Source organism: Pyrgilauda ruficollis, unplaced genomic scaffold, assembly GCF_017590135.1.
Source record: "Pyrgilauda ruficollis isolate IOZ18807 unplaced genomic scaffold, ASM1759013v1 scaffold50, whole genome shotgun sequence".
In the NCBI taxonomy this organism is placed as follows: domain Eukaryota; kingdom Metazoa; phylum Chordata; class Aves; order Passeriformes; family Passeridae; genus Pyrgilauda; species Pyrgilauda ruficollis.
The window spans coordinates 2,635,568-2,649,508 of record NW_024526600.1 but is presented as its reverse complement, the minus strand read 5'-3'; the positions used below and the strand labels follow the sequence as shown (position 1 = coordinate 2,649,508).

At 38.7% G+C, this 13,941-nt stretch overlaps 1 protein-coding gene across 1 annotated transcript in view; it reads left to right on the top strand.

Annotated features, from left to right (window-relative positions):
- The window catches only part of ROBO1 (roundabout guidance receptor 1), a 295,612-nt gene extending 282,523 nt beyond the window's left edge, over positions 1–13,089 (top strand). Inside the window, exons 27-30 of the mRNA XM_041480287.1 lie at positions 506–658; positions 9,031–9,339; positions 10,579–10,781; positions 11,394–13,089. Of these exons, the coding sequence (XP_041336221.1) occupies positions 506–658; positions 9,031–9,339; positions 10,579–10,781; positions 11,394–11,408 (680 nt within the window). The 3' untranslated portion in view covers positions 11,409–13,089. The remainder of the gene's footprint in view (positions 1–505; positions 659–9,030; positions 9,340–10,578; positions 10,782–11,393) is intronic.
- The last annotated feature ends 852 nt before the right edge of the window (positions 13,090–13,941 follow it).

Sequence of the window (13,941 nt, the reverse complement as noted above, 5' to 3'; positions counted from 1 at the left end):
TCTTATCTGCAAATAATCTGTGATAAAATGCCAGCCGTCCAGACTCAATACATTCCTTAAAATTCACGCAAAGTGGCAGAGGGGACTTCGGTACCTGAGACCTGCGGGTCACTTGCTCTGCTTATTGCAGGGATGACCTCATGTGGCCCAGGCTAGGGGAGGGGGAACCTGAAAGGGAAATGTTGTGCTCTTTCCAGAAACTGGCTGGGTGGGAATCCTGCTTGTGCTTGCCTGCTGATGGATTTTGTGCTCCTGGGGCAGGAGCTACCAGCTACCAAGCAGCTGGATAATTTCTGTGCAAGCAAGCCAGCCTGCCTAATGATAGGATAGCAAATGCTTCGATTTAGTTACAGCTCATTCTAAAACTGGATGAGCTTTACTATTGTTCCAACAGTGTATTTTTAGATTTTGTACAGCTAGAGCATTCTGATGTGAAAAGAAAAAGTATGAAAGGTCTTATTTTAGGTAAGAAGAATAATTGCTGTTGTTCTACAACCGTTTGCAGGCCGTAGACATTTTCATGCATCACACTGTCCCAGACCCACCAGCCCTGTATCTACCGACAGCAACATGAGTGCTGTTGTAATACAGAAGGTCCGACCTGCCAAAAAGCAAAAACACCAGCCAGGACATCTGCGCAGAGAAGTCTACACAGATGGTGAGTCCACTGAAACGGGTGAAAGCCTCAGTGAACCTTTCTAAATACACATTCAGTGCGTGCGCGTGAAATTTTTCCACAGAGATAACGCTGTGTTTCAGAATTCAGTGATTTGTGTTTCCTGTTGCTAAACAAGCTGAACAGTTTAATCATTTTAAATGCCAGAGTTCCTTAATACTGCACATTGATGCTGCCACTGCAGAGCCTTGCACCTGTTTTCTATAGAGTCCTAATCGGCTAATTACCGTCATTAGTTAAGAGCCCAGATAGCTTAAATAGTACAGTCATTGAGAATAATGCTTGGTTAGGATTAAAATCTTCGTTCACATGACTGACGATTAAAACCTTCAGAATGTGTCTCTTCCTGAGAAAAAGCAATTCACCGTTCAAATGGTGGACAGCACAAATTCAGTGAATTGTAATCCTGACCGCAGCATTGTTGCAAGCAGTTACTTTGTGAGTGAAAGCAAAATCTAATCATCTTCTCTCGTGCCTTCACACACAATATCAACTCTTGCTGAAAAGGTAGTGCTTGTATTCTCTTGGGGGTGTAGGATGATAATGCAAACATTGTGATGTTGTCTAGAGAGAGCCTTTAATGAAAATGCCTCAGGTGGTGCAGCTTTTATTAAAGCACTGCCTTCCAGTTGTATAAAACAATCCGTAGGCTTTGTTGGAAATTCATGTAAGATAAATTCCCCAAGACTTAACCCATCTTGTCAAGTTTGCGGAATTTGCTAACAGGAGGGAGATGTGGGGGAAGGGGAGGGGAGGGAAGGGAAGAGGAGAGAAGGGCAGAGCTCCCCACCTCCTGCTTCTCTGCAACAACAATCTGATTAGGACTTTCATTACCAGCCTGAAATTTTTCAAAGAGGGGCATCATTTGCCATTATCATATGAAAGGCTAATATTATAGATCCTTATCCAGGGTTACAAGAAGGGAGTTTTGAACCACTTCTCCCTGTGATTCCTGCCACTTGACGAAAAAATTTAATACAAAGCTCAAAGCACGATGAGCAGAAGTAATTTAGCAATGAGTGGTTGTCCGTGCTATTATCTGTACTTTATTCGGAGTATTTTCTCTCAGTAGCATCTATCTGATATTAGGCTGCGTTAAATGCTGGCATGACACAGTGCACCTGGGCCTCTTGGCTTGTGCCCAGGCCCCTTCTGTCAGCGAAACTGAGCTGTTGGAATATTATCTGATTTCAAGAGGTTATTACAGTGCTTTTGTGCATGTTTGCTTCTGTGAAAGGACAACATAAGGTGTAAATCCCAAAACTGTACCAGAAATGTTACGTTTATGAGACTCTTGTAATGGCGTTTCACAGGATTTTTATTGATGTTTTAGCAGCTTTTATTCTCTTGAAGAGAATGCTCTTAACTGAATAACTGGCAGAGCATCAAGCCTCAATACAAGCACAATAGCTAGGACATCAGAAATAAATAAATAAAGGTGTTTTATGTGGCCATTTGCTTCTAACACGGGGATAAATAAGAGATGGGCCTGTATTTGATGACAGGTTTTTTGTGAAAGTAGTTATACAGAGTTAAAACATAAAGCCATTGCCATTAGATATTACAATATAGATTTGACAATCATGATCAATATTTGTTTTGTGTTACTTTGCTTACTTCAGCATATTTTCTAATTAGGTAAGAATTTCCACTAATCTTTTTATAGTGCAATACAGTGTCGTCATTCGGGGAATGGAGAATTATGGCTTTAAATCCTGCAGATCTAATAAAATCCAGTTCAAAGGCTGAAGGACTTGTTTGGTTTTGATTTTTTTTTAATTATTATTTTTTTCCCCTCAGTCTATTTGCATAAGTATATTTGGAACCTTACTGTAGATTCCAACCATTCACTTTAGTAGCCTCATCTAGTATATTGTGGCCCTTTAGAATTAGCTATAAAGTAACATATACTAATTGTTTTCCTTAGGTTTGGATGCATGAATGAAACATTTAAACACAACTGACCTTTCTGAGATATACTTAGATTTTTATACTGGCTTGATGTCTATTATTTATCTTTTCTTATAAAGGAGTGCCTGATACAGAGTCGCTTTTTTTTCATCATATATGTTTACTCATATATGTATTCGTAGTAGTGAGTGAATAAAAAGCAGAAGCATTCAATAAATACTAAAAAGAGAAAAATATATTCCTTCATTACTTTCTCAGCCTCTAAAATGGAATTTTAAAGAATTGCATATAAAGAATTTTCTACTGTTCCCGAATTACCTGAATTAGCACTTGCTAGTACTTCTATGAAATACAAGTGTAATGAAGAATTTAAATGATTAGTACTTGCTAGTACTTCTATGAAATACAAGTGTAATGAAGAATTTAAATGATTAGTAATAGGAAGGATGTATAAATTAAAGATTTCCATTAATAGTTGAAAATGCCAGTAGCTTTATCAGCAGCAATATATATAAATCTTTCAAAATTCTATTTTTTATTTTCATCATACAGACAAATCTGTGAAAGAGGTTGGTCTTTCTGAAGGTGTGTTTGTTACTAATGTAGCAATAATAGGCCTACCACTACCTATTTTTAAGTAAGAGTGCTCTCTCATCTACTCTGCATTGTCCAAGTAGTAACAATTTTGTATTTTCTGTGAGCATTAGTTCAAGTCGGTTGCTACTTTATGTGAGGTGGGATTTCAGCTCGCTTATTTTGTTCCTTGACAGTCATCCAGGCAGTGAAATGTTCTTCATTTTTGTTGCTCAAAATCTTTGCACAGTAGGTGGTAAGGATTAAAATGTATGAATTTTTAATTGCTCTTCATCTAGCCTTTTAGGAGAGTTTACTAAGAATGCATTACAAGAACCAACAAGCAGATGTACCCTGTTTCCCAACCTTGACTGACCTACTTACATATTTAATTTAGAAAACCAAACTTTAAAACAATATGTTTGTCTTTTCTAAAAATATATATGGGAGACTCTCCTCTGAACTGTCTTGAATTGATTTATCAGTTGTTATAAACCCTAGAATTGTAAGCATTTAGGTAAAAAGGATAAAAGTACTTTGCCATTGTTCTGATTCAGTAGGTCTTTCAATAGAAATTATGCCTTTCACAGTTCACATGAGATTTTAAATCCTGATTCTTCTTTAAATCTCTGAGTGAGGAAAAAATACTAAACAGTTTTGCAACTAACTGGCTGAGACTGTAGCTGAGTTATTTAGCTGTGTTACCAATGACATGATGTCAGGGCAGCTGAATTTCTCACAAAAGGCAGTTGAACATCTGCCAAATATTCCTTGAATTTTCACTTGGAAGTGTTAAGCCTTTATGCATGCCAACACCATTTGTACTTTTGTCTCCCTCTGCCTGTGCAGTACAAAACAATCTACTCCGTATGAAGCAAATTTTAGTAAGGTACAAAATAAGTGGGAATGCATTTGTTACTCTGCTAAGAATCAGCTTGTTATTGAATTATAATAATTTTCAGATGCTTGTCCTCTTCTCATTTCTTACTTCTGAGTCCATTATATTTTTTAAATACATAATTTTTTACTTGAGGGAGGATTTGTGGAGTGAAAATTGTTTTGATATTTATGCAAATGTACATAAAAGGAAAAAAAAAAAAGGCAACAGGCCACAGCTTTTATACATCACGTTGGGCTTTGCTGTATTAATTTGTTCAGTTATTGTGTACAGTGTGAGCCATGTTTCTTGAGAGACAAAGCATGAAAACAGCTTCACTACATGAATAATAGCTCAGATTATGATGTGTCTGGAAATCTTAAATGCTGTCTAAGGGTTTTTCAAGTCAGGAACAATCTTGAGTTTTGCCTACCAGCATGAACATGAAATAAACTGAAAATTCATTTTGTATCTTACAGAATGATAGAATGGCCTAGGTTGGAAGGAACCTCAAAGGTTATATGGTTCTAACCCCCCTGCCATGGCCAGGGACACCTTAGACCAGGTTTGCTCAGGATGCTCAGAGCCCCATCCAGCCTTGCCTTGAACACTTCCAGGGGTCTTCTTCAGTATTGCATCAAATCTATCTATGACTGCTACTTTCTTCAGAGTATGACTGAAGAAATCTGCGTCTTGATAGAGTTTAAAAAAGAGAGTTGCCTAATGAAGCCTAATTCACTACTTAAAATTCATCTTGTTGTGCTTATTTAGGTTTTCTCCACTTTAGTGTTAAACTAATTTAGCAGATTATTTTTCCTCAACACTGTTTAGCTTATGCTGTGGTTCCTGTGTGTGTTCTCATTTAGAAAATTATAATCTCTCCTTTCAAAAGACACCTATGGAAGGTTTCTCCTGTAGGCTGAGCTATGAAATGGCATCCATTAATTGTTTGAGTTACATGGGAAGCAGGATAACCATAAAACATAGACATGAATGAAACATGTGAGCACAGCTGACCTTTAACAAATACTTTTGAGTTCTTTCTGTCAGTTTGATGTTGCTTTGTGATTTATTTTTATTCCTTACAATGGAAGCTTCCATTTTGCTTTTAATAAGAAGTGTGCCAGTTTGTACTCGAGGAGGCAGATTGAATCTGGATTTTCTCTGTGATCTGAGCTGTTAAAATAAATACCACAGGGGTGTAATAGTGATGACCTCTGAAAGGGATTTTTTTTTCCCCTCTGTTAAGGATTCTTCTCAGTCAGAAGTACTGTGTTATAATGAAGATTTTTATAGTTTCCCTGCAGGTTGCAAAAATGTTCTTGAAAGCGAATATCACTTTTCTTTAGTTATTACTGTACCATGGAGCTGCTGCCAGTTTATGAAACATTTTATATCAGTGCATCTTCCCTTTCCATAGTAAAGATTCGACGCCACTTTGTTCCTGGTCCTGTGTAGTTGTATAGGATTCTTGAACAAAGTAGTTTTATTTAACAGGCTACAGGAATGTTCCTTCCCTTCAGTATTCGTTCAGCCATGGTGCATCTGCTGGACACTGGCCCCAAGGGAGGCTGAAATGGCTGATGTTGGATATTTCCACTCCCTTTACATCAGCAGGTTCAAGAGAAGGGCTTTTCAGTGCTTTATTGTAGAGAAAGTGAGTGGAGCATGTGAGACACAAGATACTGCATTGTTCTGGTTTCAGCTGGGGTGGAGTTAATTTCTTCTTAGCAGCTGTTACAGGGCTTGGTTTTGGATCAGAATAAGAATGGTGTTGATGATGTTTTTTTACTAAGTTGTATTTATCCTGAGTCAAAGACTTTTTTTTTTTTTCTTCTTGTTTTATGCTCTGCCAAGTGAGGAGGTGCACAGAAGAGCCTGGGAGGGAGAATAGCTGGGACAGCTGACCCAAACTGACCCAAGGGATGTTCCACACCGTGGAACATCATGACCAGTATATAAACTGGGGTTTTACCCAGAAGGGTTCAGGAAGAGGGTCTGGCATTGATTGGTCAGTGGGTGGTGACCAAACTGGGTGACCAGTGGTGGTGAGCAATTGCATTGTGCATCACTTATTTTTTCCCTCGTTGTTATCATTTTTGTTATTGTTTACCATTATTGCAGTATTTTACTTTTCAATTATTAAACTGTTCTTAGCTCAACATACAGCTTTTACTGTGATTGTCCTCCCCATTCCACTGGGGTGAGAGAAGAGAGGTGGAAGGTTGAGCAGGTGGCTGAGAGGAATTTCATCTCCAGCCAGGCTTAAAACCATGACAGTCCTTTTTGGTGCCCAAAAGCACCCCAAAGGGTTGAGATAAGGACAAATCCAACCAGAGTGTGTTAAAAGAAAAGCATCTGTGGTTCCAGAAGTCTACACTTCTGAGTTTGAGTATCTTCATCCATTTTTGAGTCAGTGTGTACACTTCTGAGGGAAGACATACTGTGAGAAGAAAGTTTTCCTCAGGAAGGAGAGAATTGTTGGAATCTCCACAGTCTAATTCGGAGTTTGTCTTATTTTTTAATCCATGTTCTGTAATTGCAAACAGTATTCTGTGAGAGGTGGGGGTCCATCTTTAGCCTTGCTTTGGAAGAATAGTTCTTGTGCTCAATAAGCTTTAGTGTGAATTGACATGGACTTATGCACTGGGCTTTCAAGGAACATATTGCACACAACTCTGAGGCCTTAGGCAGACTTCACATGAATTTTCACATGATTGCTGATTTTTAAGAGGTGATATGCTTCTTCAGAACACTTTCTGCAGCAGGTATTGACTCTTAAGATCACATGGGTGAGTATCTTTGTGATCCAGAAATTCAAATTTGCATCTTACAGGGCTGGACAGCCCAGTGAAAGTAGTTTGGTTTGCTTTTTGGTGGCAGGACCTCACCTGCCACCAAAAAGCATTTTTAGAGATTTTTAGAAGAGGTAGTCTAAGTGCTACTCTGATGGCTGGAATTACAGGCTTTCTCTGCTGAGGCTGTGTACTGAGCAGAGGTTACCTCTGTAAACCATGTTTAACAGTTACAGATAACAAAGGAATGCAGCATAACTGATCCTGTGCTTTCTTGTCAAGTATGATGTAAGGTTTGGTGCTGTGACCACTTCCCTGTGAGCCCGTTCCAGTGCACAGCCACACTCTGGGTGAAGAACTTTTTTCTGATATCCAGTCTAAACCTCCCCTTCACATTGATTCAGCCACTTAGTATATCCAAGCTTACATTATGCCTTTTTAGGCTTTGAAAATGACAGTCCTTTTTCTTAAAAGATACTTGAAAGTAGTGAGTGTTAGGCAGATGCTCAAAATTAAGTCTCAACAGTCATTTGTGTACCTTTATCTGCTCTTCAAAACTGCTAATATTCAACAAACAAACAACCCTGATAGGATGTTTTGTTTGTGTGCTTTGTTTGTTTGTTGTGGGCTTTTTCTCCACCAAGACAGTAGAGTTATTGCAGTAGGATATAATTTCCCTGAAGTATGTCCAACATTATGAACCATATTTTTTGACATCTTTCTTCCTCATCACTCCAATCCAGCCAATTGATAAAATTTCCAGTCTTGTTTAAGACAGGTGAAGGATAATTCCAAGATATGTCACCAGGTGAATGTGGTGGATGGTTCCCAATAAGCTTACACAGAGCACTGAATTCTGCATTGCTCCATCTTTCCACAGGGCTGGATCAAGTCACTCTTGCTTTGTGTCACAGGAAAACCTCTCAAAAATGTCTGGCATCTGCCATATCTGAACTTATGTGTATCTATTAGATACCTACTTTTTCTTACTCAGGTTTACTACCTTTATTTTTGGCCCAGTTTAGGTAAATTTAAGTTGAAAAATTCTATTGAATAGACTCAGAATTAGCTGTATATATAGTGAAGGTGTTTGAAAAACACAGCTGCTCCCTGATTTTTGTGGAAGCAGAAAGCACACTATTACAAAATGCTGACATTTCAGTTTTTAATAGAGACGGGTTTTTTCCCAGCAATTTCACTTGAGAATATTAACCTCATCTCACTTTTTTTAACCTATTGTTCTCTTAAATCCATATGAATTGTGCCTATAGCTTTATTGTGAACTGCTTTTGTATTACCACTTCCTTGCTTGACTCCTGTATTTTCTCCTTCCGTTAATATTCCACAGAGCACTGTTGTATCCTGATGAACATTTTACATATTCTAGTTTTATGTCCTAATGCAAGAATAGAAAAATATAAAGAAGTAAATAATGTGTGTTCTTTATAAATAGTATTTTAAAATGTTCAGAATTTTAGAACCCCTTAAGCTGTGCTAATTTAAAAAGACAAATCCAGAAATCTTTGTGTCTTTTCTTCTTTTTTTTTTTGTTTTTTTTTTTTTTTCTGTTCATTGACTGTGCTTTTTTTAATGTCATGACATATTAAAATGTCACACAGACATCAAGAATATGTGTGTTATTTTAATCTACTATTTTAAAATACATAGAGTGCAAGTGCAATATTATTGCACAAGAGTGCAATAATACATATAGTTTATCCTTGTGTGTGTCAGCAATGCATCTCATACACTTTCTTACTTCCCAGCTTGTTTGCTTTAATGCTCACTACACTGAAGACCTTGAGCAATTGCAGCACAAGCTGCTGTATTCTTGAATGGACTTAGCAAACAATTACGAATGTCGGGAAGGATATGTTATTATCCTTAACTCTTTGTTGGTATCCATAACTGATATTCAAGTGCCTAAAGTTTATTGCAGTTTTGGTAATGATTGTAAGAAAATATTGTAATTTGAAAAGGGAGGGAGGCATCATCCTTTGTGTTTTTAAAGCTCAAGCTTTTGGAAAAATACCCAGTTTCAAAAATAACATAATACTTTTTGGGGCAGAGAGAGGAGGGCAGAGGGAGGGCAGAAAGTAAACAAGAGCACGTGTTTCTTCAGTTCGAGTCAAATATCATTTCTTAATGTCACTAGTGTGCGATGTCATGGTAATTGCTCTTCTCTCTCAACTCCACAGACCTGCCCCCTCCTCCCGTGCCCCCTCCAGCCATCAAGTCCCCGACGGCGCAGTCCAAGGCTCAGCTGGAGGTGCGGCCGGTGCTGCTGCCCAAGCTCGCCTCCATGGACGCGAGGACAGACAGATCGGCGGACAGGAAGGGAGCGAGCTACAAGGGCAGGGACGGGGCGGAGGGCAGGCAGCATCCCGACCTGCGGACGGGCTCGGGGGAGCGCAGGGAGCCCCTGGAGCCGCCAGGCGACGGCAAACCGCGAGCCAGCAAAGCACCAAAACGAGACGGCGCACCAGCAAAAAGTCATCTTCTCCAAGGTCATTCTGCCTGCCCGGGGTTGGCTGAGTGCTGGGTGTTGGTTGCTGGGAACTTTGCAGGCTGGTGGTGTGGAATTAGAGCTGCTGAGTTGCCACCTTCTGTCACAACTGTAAGGGTGAATATGGGTCATGCTGAAGGATCTTGTTAGAGTTAAACAAGCTTACTACAAGCTTACAAAACATTAGATTTCTATTTTGCTGCCCTTAGACCCATCATGTATTCCCATTTTCAAGCTAATGCTGAGGAAAGCAAAAAGAAATATTCCTCAAGAGTTGTAAGGATCAGTATCCCTGCTTCTACCATACACTTGTAGTCTACTTATATTTAATGTATCTAATTATAATCTGGTTTATAAGGAGACTGAGTGAAGCCAGACGGTAGATCTGTAAGTCAGAAACTTAACTTTCCAACCAAAGGATCAGCACTTGGCCCATTTTGCCATTTTGTAGAGGACAAAAGGGCCAGAATGATGCCTGGTCCTGTTTCAAGAGTAAGAAAGCCCTAGTAGTTGTGGATTAGTTATTAATACTAACCCACACAGCATTATATGAGCCAGACCTGATCAAAGAAATCTCTTATATATGGAAAGTGGTAAGTTTACTAATTAATGGAACATGCCAAGAGTTCACCAAGAGCACAGATTGATACAAATGCCTGGTCCTTTCTAGCTACAGGTGTTTAGGGATAACATCAGGGGTGTTTGAGTATTAAGTTGGTTAAGTGGGCATGTGAATAGAAGTTTGATTATGGTGGATTGTAGAAAAAAATTATTAGAATGCTACCATAGAGGGTGGTGGTGAAAGACTAAAGCATAGCCACTGATTGTGTCTCAAATTCAGCCTGAGAAATGCTAGGTCCAGTGTTTACATGGAGTGAGTTCCCTGTATCATACTTGTATTCCCATTTCCTCCTACTCTGTCATATTGAATATATACTACAGGGGGTGGGTTTTTTTTCATTTTCCTGTAGAACATAGACCAGGGATCCTAAATTGAAATGAAATGGACACTAATCGTGAATTAGTTTTTCTGCCGTGAACGTTACCATGTAAAGACTATAAATTTCCTTGAGAAAGCTTCTATAATGCTGCTATGGAAGCAGCATATTTCATGTTCTTGTCAGGCATCACTTTAACCCTCCTGAGAATCATAAAAAGTAAATCAACTGCATGCAGAAATTTTAGGTTCACAGTGTCTCTGGGCTAGTAAACATAACAATGTATGCATTTAATTATACAGAGGACATCCTGCCATATTCTAGACCAACGTTTCCAACATCAAATAATCCTAGAGATCCCAGCTCCTCCAGCTCCATGTCGTCAAGAGGGTCAGGAGGCAGACAGAGGGCAGATCAAGCAAATCTAGCCCGAAGGAATGTTGCAGAAATGCAAGTACTGGGAGCCTATGAACAAGGAGAAGAGGAAGAAGAAGAAGAGATGGAGGTAACTGCATTTGTAATACTGAAGATGACTACAATAAAGCTGGGTTGTTTTTTTTTTTTAGCCAGATGCCAGGAAAAACACTTTTTAACCAGAAATATTTCTGTTCAGGAAAATTTGTGCTTTTATCTGTTCATTAAGATTATGCCCAATCCAAGTAAACAAATTAGGAGTGTGTCGAAACACAAAAAACAAGTCAAATATATGTATAATGTAATTGTCACCACAGTAAAACTTATGGAACAGGACTAAAACAGAAATAAAATAGTTTGAAGAGCACTTTACACCACCCAGATTCTTTCAAAACTGAAAATAAAGAACTAGAGCATCTAAGAATACCATGGCATTGCCTTTCACATCTTTTGGCAGTTTATCATTCTGTATTTATTAGATACCAAGATGCAAACTTTTTTCTTTGCTTTTTCTGCCTAATGATATTGATTCAATTTAAATACTGATTGTAGAAAGGGTGGCCAACATACAGTCATACTGCTGTGCATAATTTAAAATAGTAATTATCATTTAAAGGTAGAAAATCTCTAAGAAGTATATAAAACAAATTTTAAATTATAAAGGTTAACATGTAGTAATTCATATCCTCTTTTTTTAATACAGGAAACAGAAAGCTGAAGACAACGACATGTACTGTAACAGGCTTTTAAAATCTAATCAGAAAAAAAAAATCACTTAAGATGCCTCAAGTCTGATGATGTTTGACGCCAGAAATAATGTTCAGTGCAATCAGAGTGTACAATTTTTCCTTTTTCCTCATGCCATCAGAATGCTAGTTTTTGTTTTACTCTTTCTTTGTAAACCCTCCTCACTAGGAACGGCCCTTGCCTATTCCGTAATGCCGAGTGCATCACCTTCGCTGCCCGAGGAGGCAGGGAAGCTGCTCTTCGAGGTGCTTGGGCCAGCTGCTGCTCCAGGATTAGACCAGAAGGGAATTCCAGGGCCTGGGATTCCAAGGTTTCTCCCCAGCGAGGCGGTGCTCAGTGCACTGCCAGTTCTCCAGTGAGCCAGTCGCTAACAGCGCAAGGGACGCGGCAGAGACCAAAGAGCCCCCCAGGGTGAACGTGGTGCAGAGCATCCTTTGGTTCTGGGGGCTCCACTGTGCTCTGCAGTCACTGCAAATGGTATCTTGCAGTTTTAACATAGACTGTGGGTCTTGTGCTCTGCCAGTCTCTTGCTAACCTTTTGCAGATGATACAGTTTGACAAATGAAAGTAAAATTAATTTGGGACAAGATGGCTCTTACTGTAAATATGTACTCATTTTAAACCCCTGTGGTACTTTGATTTGTCTTTCCATTTTCATCATTAAATACATTCTTATTAAAAATGTCCTTTGGGACAGGCAGGAGGTAAGCCAATGTGATTGCTATTTGCCTAATCATAGCATGAGCAAGTTTATCGAAAACTTTTTTCCAATTTTCAGCTTCAACACTGCTTATGAAAAAAACCCAATGGACATTTTTAATAACAATTAGGTAATATCATAAACTGCTACTGGCCCAAATCTCAGACCTCTACTTGTGTCAATTCACCTTAAAGAAGAAGTGCCACTTAAAGAAGTTTCGTTTGATCTTGGCAATGATTTTTTTTGTAATGCACTGCTTATCTTTTTTTTTTTTTTGGTTTTAAAAGCACAATCACTAAACTTTGTTTGTAAACCATTGTAACTATTAACCTTTTTTTTTTTGTCTTATTGAAAATGTTAAGCATTTGTTTGGGATATTTTTCATCTTTTTGTTAATGCTTTATGTTTGTATTTGGAATATTTGAATGATGACAGATGGTAAAGTAACAAATGTTAATGTGGGCCATAATCAAAACACTTCTCACTTTTCCTGGACTTACAGAAATTACCAATTTTTCTGTGGCCTCTTTCAACATTGGATTATCATTAAAGCTGAAATAGAGGCATTAGTTGCATTGAATTTGCCAAATGATGTCCTCTGTCTGTAGATTTTCTGATCTTTTTTGTAATTATAAAATTTCTTTGTCATTGGTGCTAATGGAAAAATGTGTGTTTGTTTATTGACAGCTATCAGGACTAGCCCCAATGGAAAAAAAAAAAGAAAAAAAAAGGGTTTTGGTGTTTACCGAGGACTGAAATTTTTCATTTAGCTAATTTTTAAAGGAAGGTTCCATAGAAAGGGTGTGCAGTACTAAAGGAAAATCCATGTGATTAATGTTTTCATTATGTTCATGTAAGAAACCTCATATTTTAGCCATAATTTTGCATACTGAGGATCCAATAATCAGAAAAGTAATTTTTGTCACATTATTTATTAAAAATGTTCTCAAATACATTATCTTTCCTGCGTAGTTTCTTGTGTTCCCTGAAGCATAATTTTAGGGGCGACTCTGATCTTATTTATATTGGCAAGAGCCAGGATCTATCTGTTCCACTGAAATCGTACAGCTACAGTAGCATAAGCAAATTGGGAGAGCTGAATGCAGCCTAGGATTTTACATAATTACAGTTGATTGCCTTAAATATCTGATTTCTGGGCGCTTCATGGACTGTGATAATGAAAACTTCTCTCGGCCTGCCAACTTCCAGAGAGAGCTGATGAAGAAAATCTGTACCAACAAAGGCATTCACCTCGGGGGTTGGCTACAAAGGAAGTAAGTTCCAAATTAGTGAAGAGAATGAATGTTAGGAGTTGGTGTTTGTTGGGATGTGCACAAATGTGAGTTTCCTTTCCTGCCTGCTGTCCTGTGCAGTGGCCATTCTGTGGTTGGCAGAGCACTGCTGTGGATCATGGTGGAGTTGGTGATATCCCCTTTTCCACTCTTGTATTTTCATAAGCCTGTAATCGTACTGATCACCCTTTCCTTATCCTCTGCCCATCATCCCAGTTAAAAATCACTGATTTTGGCTGACACACTTCTCTGCTGTCTTGCCACGGAAGACTGCTAGAGCCTTAACAGGCACAACTCTCAGGTAGAGGTTTTTTTTCGTAACTGCAACTTTGAAGCAAATATGAAGATTAGGATTAAGTCAAATGTGTAGCCTTTCTGTGTTGATTTTTTTGGGATGTCTTCAGTCCTCGTGCCTCAGGTCAGTGTGTGTTAGAGCCAGCATTATCCAGGCAGGAGCTCACAGACAGCCTGGGATGTGCCGCAGGAGATACCCATCTGGCCTGCACCTTTCC